Here is a 27,281-nt window from a genome sequence, read left to right as displayed (position 1 = left end):
ACGTGCACGTCCCGAGTTTCATGTCAAAACAGCTCTAATAGCACAGCAAAGCCAGGAGCTAAATATTAAGACCTTCATTGTTTATTCCAGATGTATGGCATGGTACAAGGCTGAAAAAAAACTGGTCAGAGAGAACTAAACATTTGATTTCCAAAAGTAAAAGTAGAAGTGCACACAAGACTTTTGAAAACACTAATGTCTCAAAGATTAGACAAGCAATGCAAAAATACATTTGGAAACTGTCCCTCTAAGCAGTATAATGCACTGAAAAAGATAAACTTAATAGAAGTTGTTTCTGGCAGCCCTTTTTGATAGCTACTATTTCATTTTTCCATTTACAGAGAGGAATGAAACGGATGCCATTTGAGTTCAGAAGAGCATGAAAAACGGAGACATTGATGGCGTCCATTAATTTGCGATGGCGAAAGTTGACAAAAACAAGCCAATTACTCATGAGCAGACAAAGTAAAACTAAAAAATAGCTGAATCTAATAGAACAAATAAAAAAATAAAACATAAATGTATTAAATACACATGAGTGCTGACATTTCACATAACAGCGCAGGAAGATTTCACTCTTTGTATCACTAAGCGCCTATGTTTTTAATTCAATACCAGATATAGGGTCAAAATTGAATATTGTTCATGCTCATTTCCTCAGTTTTCAAATTTAGATTACTCTTTACATTATCTGTTGCTCAAATTAATCTATAAAAGCACTACAAAAAATGTAATAACAGTTTTAAATGTAACCTTTATCAAATCTCCAAATGAATATCCATACTGTACATTATAATGTGGTGATTCCTAGCATTTAAAACACAAGTGTTTAGTGTGTTTTTTAAATTTGATTTAATTTTAGTAAAAAAAGTGCAGAATTTTATTGTCACCCATTTTTATAGGTTATTGCCCATAACATTAACATTTAACATTAAATGGCAAGGTGTCTGTGCTTAAATCATTTTAATTCAGTAGTGTATAGTGAACATGCATTAGCTGTACAGTTAGCTAGGTGAAAAAGATCTGAGATGTAGACGGGATTTGTGCTGGATCCCTGCTCTGTCTATAACTTTGACATGTTTTATATAGTGGAATAAGCTGGTGAAATTGAGATGCTCACTAGTTGCTAGCCACCTTAGCACAGAGTTCACACAGAAACATCAGAACCAGAGCAAACAGAAAACAGCATCTACAGCCATTAAACTCTCACTTTCTCTTTACATGCAAACAAGCCGCTCCAGATCGCATCCATTTTAACAGCTGACAGGACAAGGCACACATTAGCACAGTAACAGGAACCATGCCAGCTACATTATTAAACAGTGGTCTCGGCCCTAGCAGAGAAATATAGGAGGGAAGGAAGGGATCTGACTGGCTTGCTCTGGTCATGACAGAAGCGGTCATGCAGAACTCCATGAAGAGACCTCGTGGCCTTCAGTGCTCAGTGGATTTAGAATCACCGGCTGATCTACTAATGTGGCCATTAAATGGAAAATGACAGCACATTTGTAACAGAATTGACAAAAATATGTGCAGTGAATAATAATAATCCTCCCTCAAACACGACAATCACAAAAGGACAAACAGTTACACTATTCAAATAGTCCAATTTAGGCATTCCACTAACTATAAGTAACTTTGCAAACTACATGTCAACTTTATCTACTAACCTAACAGTCTACTAATACTCTGATGAGACTTAGTTGATATGCAGTTGCAAATTAACTCTTTTCCCGCCATTGATGGAATTCTCCGTCATTTATTAGACAACATTTCCCTGTCATTGAGGGAATTTTCGGTGTTTTCACAGTTACACCGTAGGGGCGCTATTACACATCTTCTCAATCAAATCACGGGCAAAAAAATACAGTAACTAGCGATAAAAGCATTGCTTACGCACATTGTGGTCTTTTCTCACCTTTTGTACAAAATGTTGCTTTTTTAATTAAACTTACCCACATTCAAGTGTTGATAAAAATGAAGAAAGCATGAAGCTAAAAAAAAAAGATCAGAGGCTCCATTCTTTTTTTTGATATATTGCATGACATTTTTGAACATTTCAGAAGGAGGGGCTAGACTGGGGAAAGAGGTGCTGTAGAATAAAGAATAATACTTTTTTTGAACAATCAAGCATAATGACGAGAACATTCTAGTTCACCTCAAAAACAAAATCAAGACTTCGTAAAAGGGCATAATAGGCCCTCTTTAAACAACATTAATCGTAAAATAAAATAAAATAAAAAGATAAATAAAAATTGGCAGCGGCTGACTGCTGCATATAAGCATAATAAAAACAGCAACGTAAAATATTAAGAACAAGCATCTGTAAACTTTTGAACAGGATATTTTGTTTTAATTGAGTTATACTGTATAAGGATTGGTGTAAATGCCTGTTATGTTCAATAGTATTAATCAGGCTAAACCTATGATCAGAACTGTATACTGTTTTCCTGTATTACTGGAATTTCTCCAAATCACAACCAATGCATTTTCATGTCAAAAATAACAACCACAAAAAGACGAAAGACAATATGTTTTCAAATGTGGGCTGTTGTTTCCTTCAATTGTATCAAGTATGATAGATGAGCTGGTTGTTACTGACTATCAAGCCATCAGCGGTGGCATCAGCCGCAGAATAATAAAAGTCTAAGGCGGAGAACACAAACCTAACATTCTACTCCTATCTCAGACATAGTCTGTGGGGATGACATAGTCCCAATCACTTTCCCTTTTCTTGAATAACAATAGACTGCAATGGGGTAGAAAGAAACTGCATGCATTTTACATTTGTCATAGTGTTGGTGTTAGTCATAGCGTTCGTCAAATCTATGGTGATATTAATAAAAAAAATAATAAATGTCAAATTAAATAGATAAATAAAATGCTACAATACAAACTAAATGGATGTCTCAAACTAAAAGCAATTTTACAAAATAATCTAAAAAGGCCCATCAAATTTAACATGCATTAACACATTTGTCTACTTTAATAAAAAAATTCTCCCATCAGTTTCATAAATATTAAATTTCAACCTACTTATTATGCAAATGAGATGACTAAAGAGAATGTGATGATGTTTCTGTAGAAATGAACTGAATATGTTAAAGTGTTGCGATAAATTTTAGATGTCATGAGATAAATCACTGACTAATCGATAGTCCTAATCTATAGACAATTCAGATTTGAAGAATGGAATCTCACCTGTTTGTATTCGGATTCTCGGGCCACCAGCACCTGTAGGATGTAGATGATGGGGTCTCCTCTCATTGGTGGAATGCTCTCCCAGCTGACCTCACACGCATTCCCTTCCAACTGTACCACTTTGGGAGCTAAAGGATAATATACAAGTTTAGCTGTATAAACAGCCAATAAGTGTCCATCCAGTACATGAGCATATATGTGGCATGAAGCAATATGTTGATGTTATTGTACAATGATAATTTTACCCTTGAGAGCTGGAGGAACAGATTTGGTGGTATGGAAGGTGTGTATTTCAGAGAAAATCCCTTCTCCTGCCTCGCTCACAGCTTGAATCCTGAGACAGTAGCTGCTCGACTCACTTAGTCTCTGTACCTTATACGTGTGGCTTGGGCCTCTGTAAATTGTGACAAACCTAAAACACAAACACACATTTTATTTATGTTAATGGTGCGTAATTTACTTCATACTATTTAAATGTTTGGGGTTGGTAAGATTTTTTTAATGTTTTTTAAAAGTCTCTTATGCTCACCAAGGATGCATTTATTTGATCAAAAATGCAGTAAAACAGTAATAGTGAAATCATTTTAAATAAATGTTTTATAATATAATACATTTTAAAATGTAATTTATTCCTGTGATGGCAAAGCTGAATTTGCAGCATCATTACTCCAGTTCTCTTACGAGAGTATCTCTCGTACTGCGTAATATCTTACGCTATGGGGACAACCTCTTTTCCACGAGATATTGAAGCCAAAAATTATCCTTAATTTTGAATTAATGTAAAACGCTGTGCAGCAGCATGCAGACATAGGCAAGACGGCTTGCGCGCCTATTGGCTGCCCTGTGGCAACAGCAGCAGCCTATCGAGAGAGGCTCTGCGTGACACATATCCAATTGGGGCATTTTGCGCCCATTTCGTCACGTCCCGCCAGAAAGGGCGTGGTCTCGCCCTATAAACATAGCTCGATTAGGCTGGTACAACTGATTTTCATCTCTTCAGCAAAGCATCACCGCATCGCTGGATCCGGAGTGAGAAGCCACGCCGTCAAAGAAAAAGCACACAGCGGGACGAGCCTTGAGCCTGAAGTCGCTGGCATCGCCGCCTTTAGCCGCCGTACCTGCTACGCTTTCCGGCGTTATATCCTTTTCTGCAAGTGTGTGTGTGTGTTCGCCGCTGCGACACACATTTTTTCACAGTCTCTCTCCCTCTCCTAAAAGAGCTGCGTCTTTTTCAAGATGCATAGATCCTGCGGCTCGTGCCGAGCCACACTCAGTGAAGAGGATCGCCATGTCATCTGCCTGGGTGAGGATCATGCGGCTCTCGCTCTCGTCGACGGCGGATGCCCGTCGACGGCGGATGCCCTCACAGTGAGCTACTGCCGATGGTGACTCTGAGGACTCGCCTGGAATCATTCTCAGAGCCTGCACTTCAGCCCGCTGTAGCGCCACGCCGTAAAAGCGCCGTGCCCAGCGCGGCCCCGAGCCTACTCCTGCCCGCCAAAGCTCGCCGGTTCGCCCGCCAGCTTTGCCGGCATAGTTCGAGTCGCTCGCTGACGGAAAAACGGCCGCCGCGCGCCGCCGCCGCTTCCGCCGTTAATGACGACGAGATAGCTGCATCTGTAGAGAAGGCCAGCTGCTCTATCCTGGCGTGGGACAGTGAGGACTGGGCGAGCTCTGTGGACCTCCCCCCCTCTGCCCGTGAGTCGTCAGGGAAACGGGCCAGCATCAAAACCGCTGCACGGCTAGCTTTCTTTACGTTACAAAAAAGCTACCCCGCCCCCCGTGGACATGCGTCACCGGCGAAATGAGGAAAGAGTGTGTTTTGGTCCCGCCGAGGCCGGACCAATCTCCATTTCTCAAACTTTTCTCAGCTCCTCTTAGTTTGAGCGGCTGAAAATGTCAATATTGCAGCAATGAGCCTGTTGTATAACACGCACGCCTGCAAACAAACGCCAACACACACAAACTGTGATGACGCTCTCTTATCTGCTCGAGCTATTTTAAGCTTTTGTCGTTTCCCCCTGTGGCTCAGTGGCGAAACCCAAAGCCTTCGCACGGGAGACCCGTGTTCCATCCCAGGTCCCACAGCAGATAAAATTTAGTCTCGCCGCGGCCAGACTTGCACCGAAACTTTTCGCTCGTTCAGTTCCAAGAAAATGCGACTGTTCCAGTGTATTTTGCAGTAAACAAGCCGGTACCATGGCCCGTTTGCCTGCACAAAAATGCCGTTTCCACGGCGACCCAGAAAAATCATATAAGCAGTGTATTTTCTGGTATTCCTGCCACAGCCGATGGTGTTATGAGTGTAATAAAAATGCCCACAGCCCAGTGTTCATTTCTACACACAAACACAGCCCGCCACAGTGCAGGGCTCGCACAAATTAGATCGACTCATGTCATTGTGCATTAAATGTAGTGAATGTGCCCACAACCCAGTGCCCACAAACACTACACACTGCATGTTGCACGTTTTCTGTAAAACGAAACCAACACACATACAGTCAGCTAAGACCCACGGTGTTTAAGTCTCGCCGCGGCCAGACTCCACCGAAACTTCTCGCTCTTTCAGTTCCAAACAATGTGACTGTTCCAGTGTATTTCGCAGTAAACAAGCCGGCACCACAGCCCGCTTGCCTGCACACAAATGCCATTTTTACGGCGACACAGATAAATCCCAAAAGAGTGTATTTTCTGGTATTCCGGCCACGGCCGATGGTGTTATGAGTGTTGTAAGAATGCCCACGTCTCAGTGCCCATTCCCACACACAGACACAGCCCGCCACAGTTCAGGGCTAGCACAAATAAAATCGACTCATGTCGATTGTGCAAAAATGTAGTAAATGTGCCCACGACACAGTGCCCACAAACACTACACGATGAGTGTCCCTCGTTTTTTGTAAAACCGAAACCGACACACATTCGGTCAGCACAAGCCGAGGGTGTTCTCAGTGCAGTGAATGTGCCCGCCATCCCGCACCCAAATTCCTTCACAAACACGCTCAACCCCACGGGGTTTGTCCCGCTCGCTCTCTCTCCACAACCTGTCATAGAGAATTCGAGCGCGACCAGGCTGCCCGCCGTGATCGGCGCGCCTCCCGCCTCGCACACTATAAACACAGTGTTTATATCTCAGCACACCGAAGTTCTGCAGCCGCCGCTATGCCGCGGCCAGAGCCCGGTTTTCATTCTACCCCTAGCTATTCACGCAGATGCGTGGGCAAAGCTTCCCGGGGTATCAGAATGAGTGTTGAACACAATAAAAAGAGGCTATTCGCTACAGTTCGCTCGACGTCCCTGCCGTTACACGGCGCGAGCCGAAACCACGGTAAACAACGAAGTATGTCATCTACTTCGAGCCGAAATAGTGAAACTGCAGAGCAAAGGGGCCATAGAACCTTTATCTCAGAGCGAAGGGGGGCTATACAGCAGATATTTTCTGGTACCGAAAAAAGACGGGGGTCTCAGACCCATTCTAGATCTGCGACAGCTGAACAGCGTGCTTATGAAGCGCCAGTTCAGAATGATGACAACAAGGAAAATCCTTGCGCAAGTGCGCCAGGGAGACTGGTTTATGTCAATAGATCTGAAAAACACCTATTTCCAAATACAAATAGCGTCACGTCACAGGCGATTCTTGAGATTCGCCTTCGAGGGCCAGGCATATCAATACACAGTCCTACCGTTCTACCTATCCCTAGCACCCCGTACATTTACGAAGTGCATGGACGCGGCCCTCACACCCCTGAGACTTCAGGGCATGCGAGTTTTGAACTACTTGGACGATTGGCTGATTCTAGCTCGATCACATTCAGAGCTCATAGAACACAGAACCACATTACTCGAGCATCTCGAGAATCTGGGTCTCACAGTCAATTGGGCGAAGAGTTCGCTGTTACCCAGCCAGAAAATCTCTTTTCTGGGAACAGTGCGGGACTCGCTGTCTATGACAGCACGTCTGTCGCCAGAGTGAGAACTGGACATTCAGCGCGCCGAAAAATCCTTTCGCCGAGGCTCTATAGTCCCGCTCAAAAGGTTTCAGAAAATGCTGGGCCTCATGGCCTCGGCATCTTCAGTACTCCAGCTGGGCCTGCTTCGCATACGCCCACTGCAGTTATGGCTGAAAGGGCGAGTTCCACCCCGGGCATGGAACTCTGGTCTGTTTCACCTCAGGGTCGACATGAAATGCGTTTCGGCTCTGGAACCTTGGAAAATAGCCGACTGGTATCAGTCAGGCGTGAGTCTGGGGACTCCCTCGAGTGTGACGGTGGTGTCCACGGACGCCTCCACCTCGGGATGGGGAGCGCTGTTCGAGGGCAGACCGTTCTTCGGCCAGTGGTCAGAACGGGAAAAGCTCCTACGCATAAACTGTCTAGAAATGCTGGCAGTCCCCAGATAAAAGGCCGCCACGTTTTAGTCTGGTCGGACAACATGTCAGTGGTGGCATACATAAATCACCAGGGTGGCGTCAGGTCCCGAAACCTTTACAGGCTGACGGAACGCCTCCTGGTCTGGGCTCAGCACAACCTGCTTTCACTGACAGCAGCGCATGTGCCTGGTCGCCTGAATCTGGGACCAGACAGTCTGTCCAGAAACAATGTCCCAGCAGGGGAATGGTCGCTGCACCTGCAGACGATCCAACTGCTGTGGGAGACATTCGGCGGAGCGCAGGTGGACCTGTTCGCGTCCCAAGAAAGCACTCACTGTCCGAACTTTTTCTCCAAGAGCAGGGATGCGCTGGCCCACGTATGGCCCCGCTGCCCCCTCTATGCTTTCCCCCCCGTCTCGCTCCAGCCTCAAGTGCTGGAACGAATCAGGGAAAACGGATGCCCAGTGCTACTCGTGGCTCCGCTCTGGTCAAACCAGAATTGGTTCCCAGTCCTAATGCGGCGGACCAGCACTGCCCCGTGGCCGATACCGGTGAGGAGAGACCTCCTCTCTCAGGCAAAGGGCTCGATTTGGCATCCTCGCCCGGAATTATGGTCCCTACATGCATGGGCCATCAACGGGTACCCGCTAACCTCCCAGAGGGAGTGTTAAATACAATCACGCAGGCTAAAGCCCCGTCTACTAGACGGCTCTATTCCTCAAAGTGGTCAGTGTTCTCTGCCTGGTGTCAAGCTCAGGGCTTTTCACCCGCAGACTGCGGGGTTTCGGAAGTGTTCTCCTTCCTTCAGGAGTTGCTGGATAAGGGCAGAACCCCATCCACGCTCAAAGTACACGTGGCGGCCATAGCGGCGTTTGCAAAACCGACGTCTGGCCAGTCACTGGGGAAAAACGACCTGGTCGTACGATTCCTCAGGGGAGCTCGGAGGCTGAATCCTCCCAGGCCCCCCTCAGTCCCTGTATGGGACCTTTCTACGGTTTTGGAAGCCATGAAAGGTGCTCCATTCGAGCCAATACATTTGTCAGACATGAAACATCTGTCTCTCAAAACGGTATTCCTTATGGCTCTCGCTTCAGTGAAGCACGTAGGGGACTTGCAACCGCTTTCGGTAAGCGCGTCATGCATGGAGTTTGGGCCTAATGGCTCAAAAGTCATACTCAAACCAAGGCACGGGTACGTGCCCACATCCCTCAACACACCGTTCAGGGCCCAGGTTATTTCCCTGTGCGCCCTACCGGTTCGTGATGAGGAGAAGGATGCGAGTTTCCTCTGCCCTGTCAGGGCACTGAGAGCTTATGTGTCCCACTCGTCGGTCTTCAGACAGACTGAGCAGCTCTTCGTTTTGTTTGATGGACACTCCAAGGGACTGGCCGCATCCAAACAGAGCCTATCCAGATGGATAGTCGACGCCATAGCACTGGCTTGCACTTCTAAGGGCCTGCAGTGTCCTTTGGGTGTCAGAGCGCACTCATCGTGGACGTGGTATAGTGGGGTTACCGATATCTGTACGGCCGCGGGCTGGGCCTCGCCGTCTAAATTTATAAGGTTTTACAACCTAGAGGTTCCCGCCTTACAAGCCAAGCTTCTGTCGGTAAAGAATTCAGTGCTATCTGCCCCGCTGTGCCGGCCCAGATGCTGAGTTTCGCTTGTGCATCGCTCACTGAGCGATAAAAAAGCTCCATGGGTGTTGAATAACCCGTACTATTACCCAGTTCAGGCTGAACACGTTCACCCTGTCTGCGTGAAACACTGTTAACATAACTAGCTCCTGTAGGATGCTCATGGGGAATGATGCTTGCAGCCTCTCTTCTCAAACTCTCTGTGGGTCTATGGTGATTATGCACTATATGAGCCCTGGGCTACTGCCCTTGGGACTTTGGTGTCGGATCCCAGTACGCATAGCGTTTTGCATTGTGTTCCCCATAGCGCAAGATATTACGCAGTACGAGAGATACTCTCGTAAGAGAACGTACTCTGTTACTAACGTAACCTCGGTTCTCTCTAGAGAGGGAACGAGTACTGCGTATCTTGCCGTGCATACACAGCTCTGGTTCGCTTCGGCGATGAAAACCAGTTGTACAAGCCTAATCGAGCTATGTTTATAGGGCGAGACCACGCCCCTTCTGGCGGGACGTGACGAAATGGGCGCGAAATGCCCCCATTGGATATGCGTCAAGCAGAGCCTCTCTCGATAGGCTGCTGCTGTTGCCGCAGGGCAGCCAATAGGCGCGCAAGCCGTCTTGCCTATGTCTGCATGCTGCTGCACAGCGTTTTACATTAATTCAAAATTAAGGATAATTTTTGGCTTCAATATCTCGTGGAAAAGAGGTTTTCCCCATAGCGTAAGATATTACGCAGTACTCGTTCCCTCTCTGGAGAGAACCGAGGTTACGTTAGTAACCGAGTACGTTTTCAAATCATTCTAATATGCTGATTTACTGCTCAAGAAACATTTCTTACTATCATCAATGCTGAAAACAGTTGTGGTATTCATATTTTTGTGGAAATCATGATACATTTAGTTTCAGGATACTTAAATGAATAAAAAGTTTAAAAAGAACACCAATAATTTGATTTTTTTTTTAACAATCTAAAAGTCTTTACCATCAGTTTTGTATTATATATATATATATATTTTTAAAGAAAGTAATACTTTTTTTTTATAAATATTGTGTGTGTGTGTGTATATATATATATATATATATATATGTATATATATATATATATATATATATATATATATAATTATTTTTTTAACAGCCAAGCAATTTATTTCATTAACTACTTTGTGAATATTTTGCTGACAATTTTCAAGTTTTAACAATGAGCTACATTTGTCTAAAATATAAAACAAAAATGTCAATAAAACCATAAAACAAAATGTTAAAGAATACCCTTTTATGCCCATTTGTGTATTTCTAAGACAAAAAGGACATAATGACATTACAAACTAGCCCCAGACATTTAACATTTAATTGAACCTTTTGTGGTTTCAATTACAATAAATTAGGTGGAAATTTCTGGTATTGGCAGAGAGCTCTGGGTATCCTCATGCCATGTCCTGTCCTAGAGCAACACCATCCGTCTAATGCACAAACACCTCAGGTCAAAACAGAGAACAAAGCAACAGCTGCTATTTAATGCCTGCTTCCAGATGTATTTTGCCAATGTCAAGATTCCTGCCAGCTTGACATCGGACTAATTAGATCAAGGTAACAGACCAGTGACCTGCAGTTTACGCTTAATATTCTCATCGAAGCCTTTCAAACTCTCTTCATGCTATTTTCATCCAAGGCTGGTCTATTTTGGAATTCTGCCAAGGATCCTATGTTCTTTATGTGCATATGAAGGAATAGCACTAAACACCAATCTTGAGCAGATCCAGCTCCAACACGTGGTAACAGATCACCTTCTGAATTATAAAAAATAAAATCCAAAAGAAAGGATTTTTCAAAAAGAAGATTGTTCATAGAGAAGTGATCTGATAATATCTGCTATTTTTCGTTTGATGGATTGAATAGTACATCTGTGGTTACTATGGTAATCTGAACAGAAGTAAAATGTGTAATAGCAGAAGGATTACGAGTCCATTTCAGAGCCGTGCTGAATCGAGACTATCCCGATTGTGCAGTTGACATCTAATTTTGATTAAGCAGCTAAATCAATCATTGTTAACATAGCAAATACTCAAAAAACGTTTACCAAACTCTAATGCACACTGATGATGGCAATTGGATCTTAGGCCTTTAGTAAATATGCTTATAACTATAATTCGATCAGGACTAAGACACAAAGTCAAGGGGACATAATGCCACCAATTGATAGTCCTCTGTTTATGACTATGACGTTTCATTTTACGGCTTCCAGTCTCTGCACAGAATAAGACACAAACAACTGAATGGCGGAAAAGCCTCAATAGCCGCATTTCCACTGTCGGGCCAAAAGGAAGCGTGCTAGTGTGTGCCAGGGCCAGTCGTGCATCCACTGTCACTTCCGGCGCTTGATCGGGCCTCCTCGGGGTCAACCGCCAAGGGTTTTTTGGTCAACATCACAAAAGTTAACATTTGTTATAAAATATCTGAACACTTAAAATCTTTAATATAAACTGCCTTATATTTTTTAATAAAATATTTTTACTTTATACCATGGTCTGTCTGAATACTCTATTCTGATTGGCTTGAAGGCATGCATTAAAACTGTTTTCATGTATAGGCATTTTTAGTCAGTTTAATCACTGTTCTATATTAATGTGCTACTTTTTTTTTACTGAAGAGTGCGCGCACACACACACCACTCACACACAGAGAACGGAGACTTATCAAAGCTGCACACTGGTTTTGATGTTTTTGAAACCCGCAGTTTCACTATTAGTAGAAAGAGGCTGCACAGATGCAGGTAATTCACACTCGCATCTTTTTCTTTCTCTCTCTCTCATGGTAATTAATTCAAAGAAATGCTATAATTCATTTATTCATTCAAATAACTGTAATCTTACCACACTACTTTATCTCCATGTCTGATTTAAAGCGGGCAGAAAGCTAGATCCAACGAGCTATAACTGATAAAAATCGTTATTTTTACCCTTCCTGTCAAATAACTGCGTTACAAACATCAATAACAGCTTTAACTTGTCAATGCTGGCAAATGACCATGGATTATCCATAAGCAGGATAATCCATGGCTAGCTTCGCATCAGGTGGCTCTTTGCCTCCACGTCCTGCATTAAGTACGGTAAATCCAGGCGGTTGTTATCTCAGAATAAACCCCTGAAAGTGTGATGAAGACCCTGATGCGAAGCGGAGTAATTATCCCACTTATTACACGGCTACTTGCCACATAAGTAAATAATTAATGACAAAATATTGAACTGAGTCGAAATATTTTATTAGGTATTTAAACACAAAGCTTCTGCGGAGAGAGCAGAATCAAGTATTCCACACAGCCGTGTAATAAAATAGTTTAATGCACAGGTAGCTGTGGATTATCCCTTACAAAAACTACACCACTGCTTAAACATTTGGGGTCAGTAAGAATTTTTTAAAGAAAGTAATACTTTTATTCTGACAGGATGCATTCAATTGGTTTTTTGTGAAGCAGTGAAGACATTTATAATATTACAAAAGATTTATAAATGCTGTTCATCAATAAAGTAAATTCAGTGGTTTAACCTCAATTTTATGAAGCAACACGAGTGCTTTGTTTGCACATAAAAAGATAATTTACCACTTTATTTTCAAAATATTAATCTCCAATGTACATTTTTGACAACGTCTGCTCTCGCTTCAAGCATGCTTCATGGTGCTCTCATGAACGTGTGTTGTAGATTAATATTTTGTAAGTAAAGTTGTAAATTATGTTTTTATGTGCAAACAAAGCACTCGCGTCACTTCATAAAATTGAGGTTAAAACCACTGGAGTCACATGGATTACTTTAATGATGTCTTTACTACCTTTCGGGGGCTTGAAAGTGGTAGTTGCTTAGCTGTCAATGGAGACAGTAAGATCTAAAAAAAGATCTTCATTTGCGTACCGAAGATTAACGAAAGTCATATGGATTTGGAACGACATGAGGGCGAGTAATTAATTACAGTATTTTCATTTTAGGGTGAAATATCCCTTTAAATGGTACTGTATTATGTAAACCATATAAACTACCCTTGGTGCATTTTTGGTAAAGATAAATGGTTGTACCAGCTCTCCATTTGAAGCAAAACGGTTACTGGCAAAGAGAATCATTAAAATAATTAGTAAATTAACCAGTCTAACACTAAAAGGATTTTTGACGGTGTTGGTTGGGGAATTCATTATATTTTCTATTAAATGCCCATCTGTCAGGCCTGTTGCCCACTCACAAATACTGCCAACGTGCCACTCTGCCAAGGAAAATAATCAACAGTTACAATTAAATTAGGAAGTGAGCCAAACTGAAACTTGGGTAGGTTAAAAATCTAGTGACCTGACCAATCTACAGGTACATCTATAACAGTGAGGCCTAAAAACCTATAATATTTATCAGACCTCAAAGCATGAATTTCTAAAAAAAAAAAGTTGAATGTAACAAAAATATTGCTGCCATCTAATGACATTTCACCTTGACTAAATTACTTCATTGCTCACAGTGTGCTCTAAAAATGAATTCAATTTTCCTTTTAGCGGTGCCTTTATTGCCATTTATGAGGTGTGATTGAAATGAACTGACCTCCTGTTCTTGTCCTCCATCTGCAAGTTGTAGACCATGTCTTCTCCAAGCAGGCTCTTGGCGTTGCTGCTGTCTCCCCACTTGAGTTTGAGACTCTGGGGTCCTGCAGCAGTGCACTCCAGTCGGGGAGGGACAGGGGGCAGTGGCCTGGTGCGGGCCAGCAGGGGAGGGCAGAGGGGACCGGCACCAATCTCATTCACTGCTTGAATCTGCAGACTGACAGCACAGAGAGTCTCATTTAAACCATGTACATCAGGTGATCTTTAGGGCCGGGCAATTTCACCTGTATAAACGGTGCAACGGTAGAAATACTGCTAGAGATACACCATTTATATTTTTGCTGATATCAGTAAGCATGACTTTCTTGTGTTATGTAAAGTAAATATTTTAATCAAACGGACCACCAGGCATTATCACATGATTATTTTTGCAGAATTTCCTCCAAAAATAACTATAACAGTAGAGCTAATGTGTGAGTCATTACACTACACTGATTCATGTGCATGTTTAAAACCACAACATTCCCCTCCATTTACAGCTGACATTCATGCAGTGGGCAGGCAGATGACACTCTCAAATGAGCAGCTTCATCTGAATATGCATGTATGGATGGAGTGCAGGGGGTTTCAAAAAGCCGACAGATGTACCCTAGTTTTGCTGTTAACCATGTGTAACACTTCATGGCATTTCCATGGCACAAGAAACATACAAAATCTGCCATAGACACTTTAATCAGTGCTTGATTGTCACCATAAATTATATAAAAACTATTTCTTAGTTATTTCTAAGACAAAGTAGAATATACTTTGAGTCATGATACTAAACACAATATTAAGACTTGGCAGACTTCATGAACTGACTGTAGTAAAACCAAAATAATGTTTTATTTCTCTTTTTACACAGTAATCTCTAGCTTCACCTGACCTTGATATGAAATGAAATGCTGTCGATCTCTTCACACACTGCCACTGTGCTACATCATGCTAAGTCTCGCTCACTTGAGGATGCAAATAACTGCCTTAACTCTCCCCTTGCTAAGCTCAATCAAATTTATATTTGTCGGTTGAAAGTGCTTTGGGTAGGTGCCTATCATTCAAGGATAATGTCTTGTTGTGTTATCAAATCAAATGGAACCAAAATCAATTTCTGTGTTTAAAAAAAATTGGAGGGTTGGGGATTCTGGACTGGAATTAACAGCAGCCCCAAAAACACACACACACCCCACACCCACCGAATGTTTGGTTGACATTTAACTGAAAACCAAACATACTTTAACCTTTCACAAGATTTCATTAGTCTGTACGCCCCTAATGACAAAAGATATAATCGATCTAAGAGCGATCAAATGGCCGTACAGCCTGCTTCACACCAGTTCTGGCTCACACATACAGTGTGGTTCAAAAGTCTTAACTGGAGAGTCAAAAACTTATCTTCATTTGTAATCTGGAACTAAATTATGATGACATAAAACGTCTTCAACCCTCCTGGAGATCCACTGCCCTGCAAAGTATATATCAGCTTCTGATTTTCAAGGGATCCTAAAGACCAGGAACAGGGTTGAAGGCCTCTGAATCAATGACAATTCATATTTGAGATTCTATATTACTTGGTCACTGATCACTTAAGCAAATCTATTTTAAGCTAAACATTACTACCTTAACCCATTTGTGTGAAAATTAGGTATTAAATATACCGAACATTGTTATTTCGCCTGCTCATCCAAAGAAGCTGCGTTTCTCTGAGGTTACACAGCCATTAGGTCAGTCAGAACACTGGCAAGAGATTACGAAGATAGCCTGGTATCAGATAATGAAATCTGTGAGTGGATGCGTGCCGTCGGTTTTATTTTTTTAAGTACTCCAAAAAGCAAATCAATGACAAAAAAACAAGAATGCTGACGGAGAGGAAGTCCAACAGAAGACAAATACAATATTATTGAGAATAAGGTTCATGACAACAAATTTAAGACACCAGGGGAAAAATGGTAATACTGTACTGTACACTACCGTTCAAAAGTTTGGGGTTGTTAAGATTTTTTAAATGTTTTTTAAAGAAGTCTCTTATTTGATAAATTCAGTAAATAACAGTAATATTATTAAATATTATTCTATTTCCTATTTTCATATATTCTAAAATGTAAGCATCAATACTCCAGTCTTTAGTGTCACATGATCCTTCAGAAATCATTCCAATATGCTGATTTGCTGCTCAAGAAACATTTCAATTGTTTTCAATGTTGAAGTACAAGATTCTTTGATTAATTGAAAGTTCAAAAGAACAACATTTATTTGAAATAGAAACCTTTTGAATCATTCCAAAAGTTATTATGGTCACACTTGATCAAATTAATGTGACCTTGCTGATTAAATGTATTAATTTCTTTATATATATATATAAAAAAGAAATCTTACTGACATCAAACTTTTGAACAGTAGTATAAATTGAGAGGGAGTAGGCAGGAAGAAAAGCATTAAGTGGGAAGCAGGTGGACATACAGTAAAAATCTGCAGGACCCATTGGGATGAAACTGAAAAAAATTAAAATAATAAATCATCCCAACGCAGAGCTCTAATTTAAAGACTATAATCAAAGCTCTCAGACAAAAACATGGGTTGCATAAGCTGTCTGATGGAGACACTTCAATGTGCACGGTGATGGCCTCATGCAGGGATAGATGTCCTGTTATGGCCGCCACTTACTAGATACAAACACAAAATCTGCCCTCCGGCCTTCTCCTTTCATTAGCTACCGATTAGCATCATTAACACTCTGCTGTTTACCCACTGTCCTCCTGGGCAGGGGGAGAAAACATGCAGCGGGGTGACGTGGTTGTGGCGTCATGCTTCGCTGAAATGGACAACTTTGCTGAATGCAAATGAGACCCGAGATGGAGCGTAACTACTCCCAGCAGGACATAGAGTTGACTCAGAGGCAATAGGTAAGCCAAGCGGTTATTAGTTGAGACTGTTGTCCCATATAACAGAAGTGCTTATGCAAATTACCAGACAAATGGGATCTAGTGGACAGCCTGGAGGTGTCAGAATGGTTAATGGTTGTGTGTTTAAGTGTGTAAGTACACACCTGTATTCACTGTCGGGCTGTAGGTTCTGCAACACATGGCTGGTGCTGGTGCCCAAGCTTATGAACTGCTCTCCCAGTTTAAGAGTGTAGGACGTGATCTCCACTCCATTGTTGCAGGGCTCGTCCCATTTCAAAGCCAGACATGTGGAAGGTGAGTAGACGCTGCTATCTGTGGTGTCGTGCTCAAGTACACACAACACTGAGACTGGGTCGGGAACGGTGGCAGGGGTCTGACAGCTTGTGTGCTCGCTGTACGGTCCTGCACCTGCTTGATTCGCCGCCTTTAAAGAAAGGGACAAGGTTTAACTTGCAGTATAATGTGTTTTTACTAATATATTTGTTTTAGGGCTGTCAATACATTTTTATTGATATTTAATAATGTTAAAATTTACGTTTTGACATTTAATTCAACATTATGCCATTTTATTCACTTCTGTGTGATTTCTAAAAAAATACAGCAAATGACAAATTATTTAGTTTCCTTTCCCTAAAAAAATATTGTATTAAAATCACAATTAAATATTTAAATCCACTGAAAGCCCTAATGTGATTTCTTGTGCAGTAAGAATAAATGTCACCTAAAATTAAGAGTTATTCATTTTATTCCGTTTCTGTACAGCATTTGAGCTGCATGACAATATTTCCTAATAAATGAAAATGATTATAGTGATCATTAGCTGTTAATCTTCGCCATATAATATCATCTCGAAAATGACTGTCACTAGCTCATTTATTAAAGCATAATGACAAGAACCTTTTTACATCCTCAGTGCGCAAGATGATACAGTTAATGAAGCAGCAACTTTCCTTGTTCTTTTCAACTTTTCCTGTCATACTTTTACTACTCTAGTCATAATTAAATGGGCTAAAATAGCCAAGAGCAAAAATCAAATATGCTATGTATATGACAAAAATTTTTCCAAAGTTAATCCAACTTTTCTAATTTTGGTTTGAGTCGTAAGGCTGCAGCAGAGCGACACACCGCATCCATGTAAAAGTAATAATAAAATCCCATTGTGATCTAATCAGTTTTTTTTTTACTTTCCTACTCCTAAGGGCACTGCGCAAGTTTGCCGCACAAGTCCTGAAAAAAGAAGCCAAAGTGTCTTGATCGCCCCCCCAGTGGCTGGTCCCAGTATAGGACATAAAGCCCGCCTCCCCATGAAGTCTAATGAACTCGCGCGATGGAAACGAAACAATCAAATTACACTTCAAATGAATTTTTTCCAAAAATGTTTTCTGTCATTTTAGGTAGTTTTTTTTTCACACTGATGTTAATTTAAGTGTTCATTTTTCAAAATAAGTTTGGTCTTAGTTAGTTATTTGATGCTATGATTGACAGCTGAGATTGAAAGCTTCTCTAAACTAAGTAGTCACTTAGGGACCAACGGAGGATATTGGAGCTTCAGCTTTAATTTCTACATGTCGATAACTGTTTATTTCACACTGACATAATGAGTTGTTCTGCCGTAAACTGTACTAACGGTTTCTGCGAGAGTGAGGGTGGGACCTTGTAATCGCGGCTTTACTTCCTGCTCACTACTGCTCAGATTCGGGTCCCACACTAACTACTGCGCAGAAGCAGGTCCAAATCTGCGCAAGATGTCAGTGCCATATTAGGACTTTGGCAGCTTCAGTTTTCACCAATAGAAGAGAATGAAGGGCCTTATAGTAATAAAAGATATAGCCATATCATTCATTAAAAATCAACTCAAAAGCACAGGACATTTCTAATACAATTTAAAGGCATTATGAAAGTGTAAGAAAGGTGCACTTTAGAGGCACTTTCTGTAAAACTGGCTCAATAAAACATTTCCCATCAATAAATTGTTCCACACTGTAAAGGAATTGTTGAACAATAAACAACATGGTGTAAATGAAAAGAACCCTTCAGTGACAGTAATACCTGTAGTCTGCAGTAGTAATGAGTAGCAGGTGTCAGGTCTGAGATCTCACACTGCGTGTCAGGGCCGCAGTAGATCAGCTCCATGGGCTCTTCCTCTCGCCCCCACTCCAGACGGTACTCGGAGATGTCGGCCCCTGAGCTCTCTGGACTCTGAAAGAGAGGAAGTGCATAAACTATTTAATGGCTGATTGTTTGTACTTCAGCTCATCTGACCATCAATACTGACAGTATTTCTTTGTTGAATGTGTTAATATATGATCTATGTACTATTATTGATGGTCCTGATTTAAAAATGATAAATTACCTCCCAGCTGACCAGCACACAGGTATTGGACATTAAGGTGAGGGATGGGGCCGCACATTGGCTGGGAGGACCAGCTGCGGTTGTTATTTCTGTTGGTTCAGAGAACTGCCCATACTGTGAACAGAAGAAAAAGAGAGAGAGAGAGAGAGAGATGGAGAGAGAGAGAGAGAGAGAGAGAGAGAGAGAGAGAGAGAGAGAGAGAGAGAGAGAGAGAGAGAGAGAGAGAGAGAGAGAATTAATAAGAGTAGTGCAAATTAATGTTTAATACATGACATGAAATGTCTCATAGGAATATTTCTATCAGGATACAATGTGAAAAACAAATAAAACACTTAAGACCAAGCCAATCTTGCATTACACCCTTGTGAAATCAAAGCATGTTTCCAGCACCGCAATCGGATACGAGACGCATCGATTCCTCGCTTTTGGGAGTTTGCCTCACACAAACAATGAAAAGTAAACATAGAAAATGATTACATTCAGTCTTCTGGCTCTAGAGCTGACTCTGAACGCTGTATTAACACTCCTGCAAAAGAAACAGGAAACTACTTAAATCGAACAAAGAAAAAGATAAAGGAAAAAAAAAAAGACAGCCAGAGCTGATCTCTGCTTCCCTGAACACTGCTGGATTGAACATTGAGCATATTGAGAAGAATCAAGGAGAAATCGTTGACGTTGTATAGAAGTCAACTTCAGCCACATAAATAAGAACAAAATCATGCTTTGAATCTCTAAAATCAAATCAAAACTCTAAAAGAGACTACAAAGTCATAATTATTAGATTAAAAATGTTGAAATTCTGAAAAATTCTAAACTATGAAATACAAATATAGTACAATACAATAGTCTCAATTTCAACTGCTAATATCATAATTTAAACTTTAAATTAGGACATTAGCAGTTGAAATTGAGACAATCAATTTGACAAGTGGAATTGACCAAAAATTTCAATATTTCGTATGAGACGTAAAACCGAGGTCCTGACTCTCTGTGGTCATTAAAAATCCCAGGATGTCCATCGAGAAAGAGTAGGGGTGTAACCCCGGCATCCTGGCCAAATTTGCACCTTGGCCTCTGTCCATCATAGCCTCCTAATCCTCCCCATATATATGTATAGTATATGTATATATATATATATAAGTATATACTGATTGGCTTCATCACTGTCTCCTCTCCACCAGTAAGCTGGTGTGTGGTGGGCGTTTTGGCGCGCTATGGCTGCCGTCGCATCATCCAGGTGGATGCTGCACATTGGTGGTGGTTGAGGAGATTCCCACTTCCATGTAAAGTGCTTTGAGTACCCAGAAAAGTGCTATTTAAATGTAATGAATTATTATTATTATTAAAAATAGGTAATTATTGACTACTGTAAGCAATGATTAATTTAGACTTTTTATGTCATAATTTCAACTTTTTATGTGATATTATAATTAGACTGGTTCCTCTAATTCCAAATGGATTCAACTAATGATTGGCTGGTTTAGACAATTAATGCGTTAAACAGAAGAACGAGGTGCTGTGCTTAACTGAAACCTGACCCTGAGGTGCATTATGGTAGGGATAGGTCAGGATGGTTGTCAAACAACTGACTAGTCAATTAGTGCAGTCGATGAATTTATGTATGTTTTTTTGCATTATTATTATTATTAGTGGCGGTGCTTCAGAAAACAAATGAAGATTCAAAATTTGATTATTGAATTGTTGAGCACTCACCCCTGCCTCGTTGGCGGCACGCAGGTGAAAGCTGTAGGTGGCGCCGGGGAGCAGACTGCCCACGGTGCACTCCAGATCAGAGCCGTGATAGACCTCGGTGGGCTCCGACTCTCCCTCCCTCATTTCCAAACTGTACTCATTCACCTCACATGCCCCCTCAGAGGAGGGACAATCTGAGAAAAGGGACAGAGACAAAGCACTTCAGTAACACAGAAATTACAGGTTCAATTCATCTTTTATAACAAAAGTAAGGGGTTTAAGTTTTTCTAAGACAAAGCAGATCTGACCACTTCTTTACAACATCAAGCTTTACCAATCTTGACAATTTCAGTTCAAAGTTTCTTGTCCAAAAGCCTGAATCCAAAGTTTTCACTTAGAAAGTCTGGATTCAGCAGCTCCACAGACCCAGAACTTAACTCACTCCCGCTACGGCCTTTAGCTATTAACTACCTACCGATGGTTCTGGCACAGGAAGTCCGTGAGTCAAGTGCAGTTTAAGAGACTCATTCTAGTCTACTACTGGAAAATATGTGCACATTGAGGATATGTAGCAAACATGGCAGGAATCTTATGCTGTTTCTGGATATGACAAAAGGTTTTAATTTTGTGGAATGCCACAGAGGGGCATCAGAAATAAATGTGAAATTGCAGAGATCTTGGGACAATGTAAATTACCAACGTAATAATGTTTCTTGATCCCGTAACTGATAAAGCATTGTGTTAGTGTGGGTTTAATTCTCAAGGAAATTGTCCTAAAAATGTACCTTGAATACATTGTATTTTGCTTTGTATAAATGCATAAATGTGAATATGAAATGGAGGCTAAGGAATGAAAAGCAAGAAGTGCGATGTATTGGAAGGATAGAGAGTTTACATATTCAAAGAATCTTACCCCATTGTAAGTGCACTTCTTTGTGCTTGGCTTTACCCACAATTCTGGGAGGCTGGCAACGTCCTGGAGCTACAGATAGTGTACGCACAGGCAGACTCTCAGAGCACTGGAGGGACACAAGCATAACAATTATGTATCTATAACTGTAGCAAAAAGTATGTAATTTATACTTCAGTTCAAAAGTTTGAGGTCAGTAAGATTTTTTTTTAATGAAAGAAATGAATACTTTTATTCAGAAAGGACACACTAAATTGACCAATAATAACAGTAAAGGCTTTTGTTGTTACAAAACAATGTCTATTTCAAATAAATGCTGCACTGGAAAAAATATATTACGGTTTCCACAAAAATATTAAGCAGCACAACTGTTTTTAACATTGGTAATAATAAGAAATGTTTCTTAAGCACCAAATCATCATATTAGAATGATTTCTGAAGAATCATGTGACACTGAAGACTGGAGCAGTGATGCTGAAAATTAAATTAACAGTTATTTTAGATTGTAATCAATTTTTTATTAAATAACTACAGTCTTTATGGGCATAAGAGACTTCTTTCAAGAATATTAACCTTATCTACCTCAAACTTATGTACAGTAGTGTATATAGTGCATTTTGGACTGAATTTCTACACAAATTGGTCATGAAATGTAATCCAATCTTTTTTTTCAAAAGTCACAACATCAAACAAGCAATGATATGTTTTGATTTTGTTTACTGCGAACACAGTAAACGAGCAATTCATTCCAGACTTCCCGAGAATACTGCAGAACTGAAACGGCTTTAAAATTTCTTTTGAACTTTGTGCACCACAGTTACATTAGAAAATATTAAAAGGAAGTTAATTCTCTCAAAGGAGGGTTATTAAAATCCATACTTTTCCCACTCTGCACTATGAATATTTAAATTGTGTGTTTAATAAACCGAACATGAATGAATAGTCCATGTGTTATCATCTGTTTCTCTATTATTGTGAATTAATTTTTTCCTACAAATGTACAGCTATAGTCTCTCGTTCTTTCTAAATGCATTCCTTTCTGATGAGTCCATTTGGACAGATGTGTTGTACAGCTGTTGTAATATATTTGAGTTACCTGGCTGTGGCCGCCCGTGCTGATGCTGCAGGTGCGCAGTCTGTACATTGTTCCGGGTTTCAGATCCTCACACTCGCACTCTGTGGCAGGCCCGCTGTATGCAATATCCCACTGATTGGCTACCGAATACAAGGCGTCAAAGAGTTCAACATTTGCAGGGAAATTACTCAGTCTGTCAGTTATCCATGTAAACCCTCCACTTTTTCCTAAAGTTTTATTAATCCATTGCGAGATAAAACACATAGGTATCAATGAACATTCAAGCATTGAGTATATTTGGCTATATGTCTCTAATATCTGTGTAAGAATAAAAGTACAGATGGGACAGCGAGAGGGCACAAGAAGATTAATTACGAAATTATGTTATGTTCTTCTAAAAAAATGTTATTTGAAAAAGGAAAAAAAAAAACCTAAAAACAAAAAGGACTGGATTTCTAAATACTTTTAAAATAAAATTGAGATGTAATTAACCAAGGACAAAAACATACTTAAACATGCAGGCAGATGGTGAATGACAGTGAAGAACAAAATGACATGTACATTAATACATACCATCAGAATTTCCTTCTGAAATCTCTAAGAGGTATTTTAAGATTTCTGAACCTCCGTTGTCTTGTGGAGGATCTGTAGTGTGACATACAGACTGGATATTATAAATATACACACATGTATGGAGATGTGCTTTCCATAAAAAGCATAAAAAAGTACCCAAAAAACAGTGACTGACTACTAGCTGACTACTACAATAGGGTACCATACATAACAGATAAAGCAATACAAAATTATTTTACATTTATTTTTCCTGAGGTTGTACGACTGAGCAAAAACTCTCTAAGTCTAAACTCTCTGAGTCTAAGCAAAATTTTGGGCATTTGCCCTTTTGAAGTTTATTGCAGCTGTCAGAAATCTACCGTTCGGTTCATTACTGTGGGGAAATAAAATGGCGATTTATCACGCTGAGAGCACAATACAACCGCAGAGTCCACAGACCTCGTCCTACTCTCCTTTGCAAACAAAGAACTAAACTGGAAAGTGGCAGAACTCAAGCAGCGCATCACAAAGGAAGACATCGAAATGAGGTGTAGTGTGACTCACACATCAGATAAAGATGAAGCAATACCGGTTATACTGTTGGTCCAAAATTGTGGAATAGTCTTTCTCTATCCCCAAGACTAGTATGCACAGAGTCTGTTTTTAAATCTAAGTTAAAAACCTACCTCTTTTCATAGGCTTACAACTGTCCTTGATTTTTAATGTTGAATTTTTCCGATTGGTGATTTTGATGTAAACTCCCTTTATCATTTGTTTTGCGGTCTTTCTTGTTTTTTTGATATTTATCCTGTTGTACAGCACAATGGCCAACTACTGTTGCTTTATTGAGCTATATAAATAAAAGGTGATTGATTGATAGACAGATAAAGGACATTACATTGTATATATATTAACTTTATTTGTATTATTGATATTATATATTTTATTCTCAATTTCCAATATTAAAGCTCAAGCTCATTTGAGCCCCAAAGTTTGAACTCATATGCAAAACAGATTGGATTTCCCTACATACATAAATATAATTTCCAATTTCCCTCACAGCCAGAAACCAATTCAGCAAATGCAAAAACTCCAACTGAATATTTTTGTTGCCCGAACAGCCATACCCCATTTGACACTGAAGCTGTAGGGTCTGATAGGGCCCTTGATGCAGGGTCTGGAGGGGGGTCCAGGTTTGTCTGGACTAGTGTTACACACCAGCACCTCACTGGGACTGCTTCTGCCCTCCAAGTTAGAGGCTATGAGCTGCAAGACACAAAAACAAGACAGAAGAGGCTTAACTCTGTACAGTAATGACTTTTTGCCATCTTTTTTTGTCCAGTGAACATCATAGGTCTGATCGCTAAAAAAAGAGCAACTTGCTCAAGAACTCTTGTTGAATTTCATAATTTGAGATATCATTAACTCACGGGTTCATTCAAATCTTCAAGTCTAACTATGAGCAATGGACCCTTTTCACATTTCCGTGGTTCTCAGAAGTGGAAGTCCTCATAGTATAGTAAACTTCTATAGCAGTGAACGGAAGATGACAGCAAATCTCACTTTTGTACTCCCATCAAAAGAAAACAATCTGTGATAGAGTTTCCACGACCAAAAAAGGTAAAAAAAATATAGAGAGATCGATTATTGACGTAGGTCAGAAGAGAGAAAGATGTCAAATTTTCTGTCACTCCTTCAGCCGTTGTCATTTACTGACAAGGTAATATAGCACAATATATAGCGTTATCAATTTTTAAAGATATAAAAAACTTTACTAGATTTGAGATGTTGATAACTGAGCAAACGGTCAATAATGATATCTGAAATATGGCTACACTAAATCCCAATAAAATACTTCATAACTAGCCCAAAAATGGCAAATCTCAAATTATGAAAATTTCACTCTAGCCACTGGATTTTGATTGGTGTGAAATGTTTTGGAATTTGAATTTTTATTATTAAATAGTTTTTTTTAATAGTTTTTATAAAAATAAAATACACACAATTATTGTATTTTCACGATCATCATAATTTTCAAATACTTGGGTACTTGAATCCATCCCTAATTTTTACATTGAAAAAAAAAAAAGTTTAGGAAGGTTTTTTGTCAGTGAATCATTACAAAAGATTTACAAGTTTCGAAAAGTGGAAAATAAGAGACATGCATGATACATATCATCATATAAAATACTGAGAAATCTGACAGGTTTTTATTTTTTAATTATTAATTTCGACTCATCTTCATGCCCATACAGTAATATGTACGATTACCCCAAAATAGAAACCTTTACAAACAGCCTACTAAAGAGCTTCTGTACGCAAACAACTGATCACAAACGCAGACGTAATGGCATAGCACATTTACACACTCCCATTATTTTCACCTGCCGCTTTAATGGATGCCTTCACTTAAAAAAAGACAAAAACTCACACCCTAGAGGTGTGCGCACCATTCAGAGGAATTAATATTAATTGTGAAAGCACTTAAGCCAGACCCACTCACTGCATTACAGCAGCATTTAACGTGGGCTGCGGTTCACTCATAATTGGATAGGAGAGTGCTCTACATGAACGTGATAGAAGAAAATATTTGTGATGATAAAAAAACAACAACTGTGGTATGAGTCAGTGGAGCACAGAGAAAGGTTGAAGCAGTTTGCTGCCACTGCAATTAACAATGTATGACTCTAGCCTTAATTTTTCAGGTGTCCTTGTAACACAAACACGCTTCCTGCAGATATAGTTACACACCCAGACAGTAGAACAAAAACAAACAAAACACTGTGCGCCTGTGAAGAGGATGTGTCAAACACAGCTAATAATTAGTACAAAAGCGCTTGACCAAAACATGATGAGGTCACTACGACTTCGATTTGACCAGTACTTCTGAGAAAGTATTATTCTCTTCAAAACAGACAATTGCAACTTCGTTATTTCTGAGCATGTCAATATTGCAATGTGAGCTTTCAAATCTCTTTAATATTTATTGCGGTTTCCTTTTGAAAAATAATAAACTTGCAATGTGCCGGAATAAGTCCCGCCTTTTAAATACATTTTCACTGCTATTTGAGCATAAGAAACATGATTTATGGGACAGTCATATGGACATGCCAATGTTTCTTTGTCGCGGAATCATTTTTAAAGATTTTGTCATTTATTCTCTATATTTTATGTCCTAACCAGGTGAGAGACAAAATTTGACTGCACTCCAAAACTGAAAATGCTACACTATTTGATTTTTAATTTATGTGCACACATTTCGGCCATTGTGATTTTACTGTAGACCTGTTTGCATAGTTTTGTGATACTTGTGTATGAGTCCTTGGCTTATCCTGAGCAGTGAACAGCCCAATTCCCAGTATGCTCTGCACATTGATGTTTCACAGTTCCACAATGATGATGTGATCCAGCTTTGTCCCTCGGCACAAAAGTGACTCAACAGTATTATACAAAATAATTAATTTTAAAAATAAGCACATTTTTAGGATTGATTTTTTTATGACGACCATTTAACAGATTATAGCTAGGGGTATGCAAACTTATGAACTCTGTAAATCACACACTGTAGTTATTTATGATATTGTGATAAACTAAAGGCCGACAAATATGCATTCACTCACCCTGAATTTATACTGCGTGCTTCTCTTCAGGCCCTCTACAGTACATGTCAAGTTTTCTCCAGTGTACTTTGGGTGAAACTCTGTTCCCTGCAGAAATGAGCACAAAAAACAGTGAACTTACGTCACCATTTTACGCAAGTAGTGAAGGGAATCCTAAAGATTCAGATTCCAAATAATGATTTGATAACGATAACAAGGACCGTTTCAAAGAAACAGTTGGAGGCCCCACTTGGTGGAAAAATGTAAATGTCCAGGAAACAATTGAGTCAAATGTTATAAAAACTATTTGGTTCAAATATTTTTTTAAATTGCTCACACAACCAAATGCCATGGGGTTTAAGTATGGACTTGAGTATG

The 27,281-nt window shown here is 40.2% G+C and overlaps 1 protein-coding gene across 2 annotated transcripts in view; it reads right to left on the bottom strand.

Moving 5' to 3' along the window:
- The window catches only part of fndc3ba (fibronectin type III domain containing 3Ba), a 152,201-nt gene that overhangs the window by 1,537 nt on the left and 123,383 nt on the right, over positions 1 to 27,281 (bottom strand). For both annotated transcript variants that reach the window (XM_077228044.1, XM_077228054.1), the window contains 12 exons: positions 26,925 to 27,011; positions 24,432 to 24,570; positions 23,326 to 23,397; positions 22,774 to 22,892; positions 21,681 to 21,786; positions 20,789 to 20,961; positions 19,076 to 19,189; positions 18,772 to 18,921; positions 16,866 to 17,146; positions 13,785 to 14,000; positions 3,447 to 3,613; positions 3,202 to 3,329 (listed from right to left, as the gene is read on the bottom strand). In XM_077228044.1, the coding sequence (XP_077084159.1) occupies positions 3,202 to 3,329; positions 3,447 to 3,613; positions 13,785 to 14,000; positions 16,866 to 17,146; positions 18,772 to 18,921; positions 19,076 to 19,189; positions 20,789 to 20,961; positions 21,681 to 21,786; positions 22,774 to 22,892; positions 23,326 to 23,397; positions 24,432 to 24,570; positions 26,925 to 27,011 (1,752 nt within the window). The remainder of the gene's footprint in view (positions 1 to 3,201; positions 3,330 to 3,446; positions 3,614 to 13,784; positions 14,001 to 16,865; positions 17,147 to 18,771; positions 18,922 to 19,075; positions 19,190 to 20,788; positions 20,962 to 21,680; positions 21,787 to 22,773; positions 22,893 to 23,325; positions 23,398 to 24,431; positions 24,571 to 26,924; positions 27,012 to 27,281) is intronic.

Source organism: Siphateles boraxobius, unplaced genomic scaffold (genome assembly GCF_051911475.1).
Source record: "Siphateles boraxobius isolate OS27281-9 unplaced genomic scaffold, OSU_SipBor_1 1, whole genome shotgun sequence".
Classification (NCBI taxonomy): domain Eukaryota; kingdom Metazoa; phylum Chordata; class Actinopteri; order Cypriniformes; family Leuciscidae; genus Siphateles; species Siphateles boraxobius.
The sequence above is the reverse complement of the archived record's forward strand: the minus strand, read 5'-3'. Positions and strand labels throughout refer to the sequence as shown.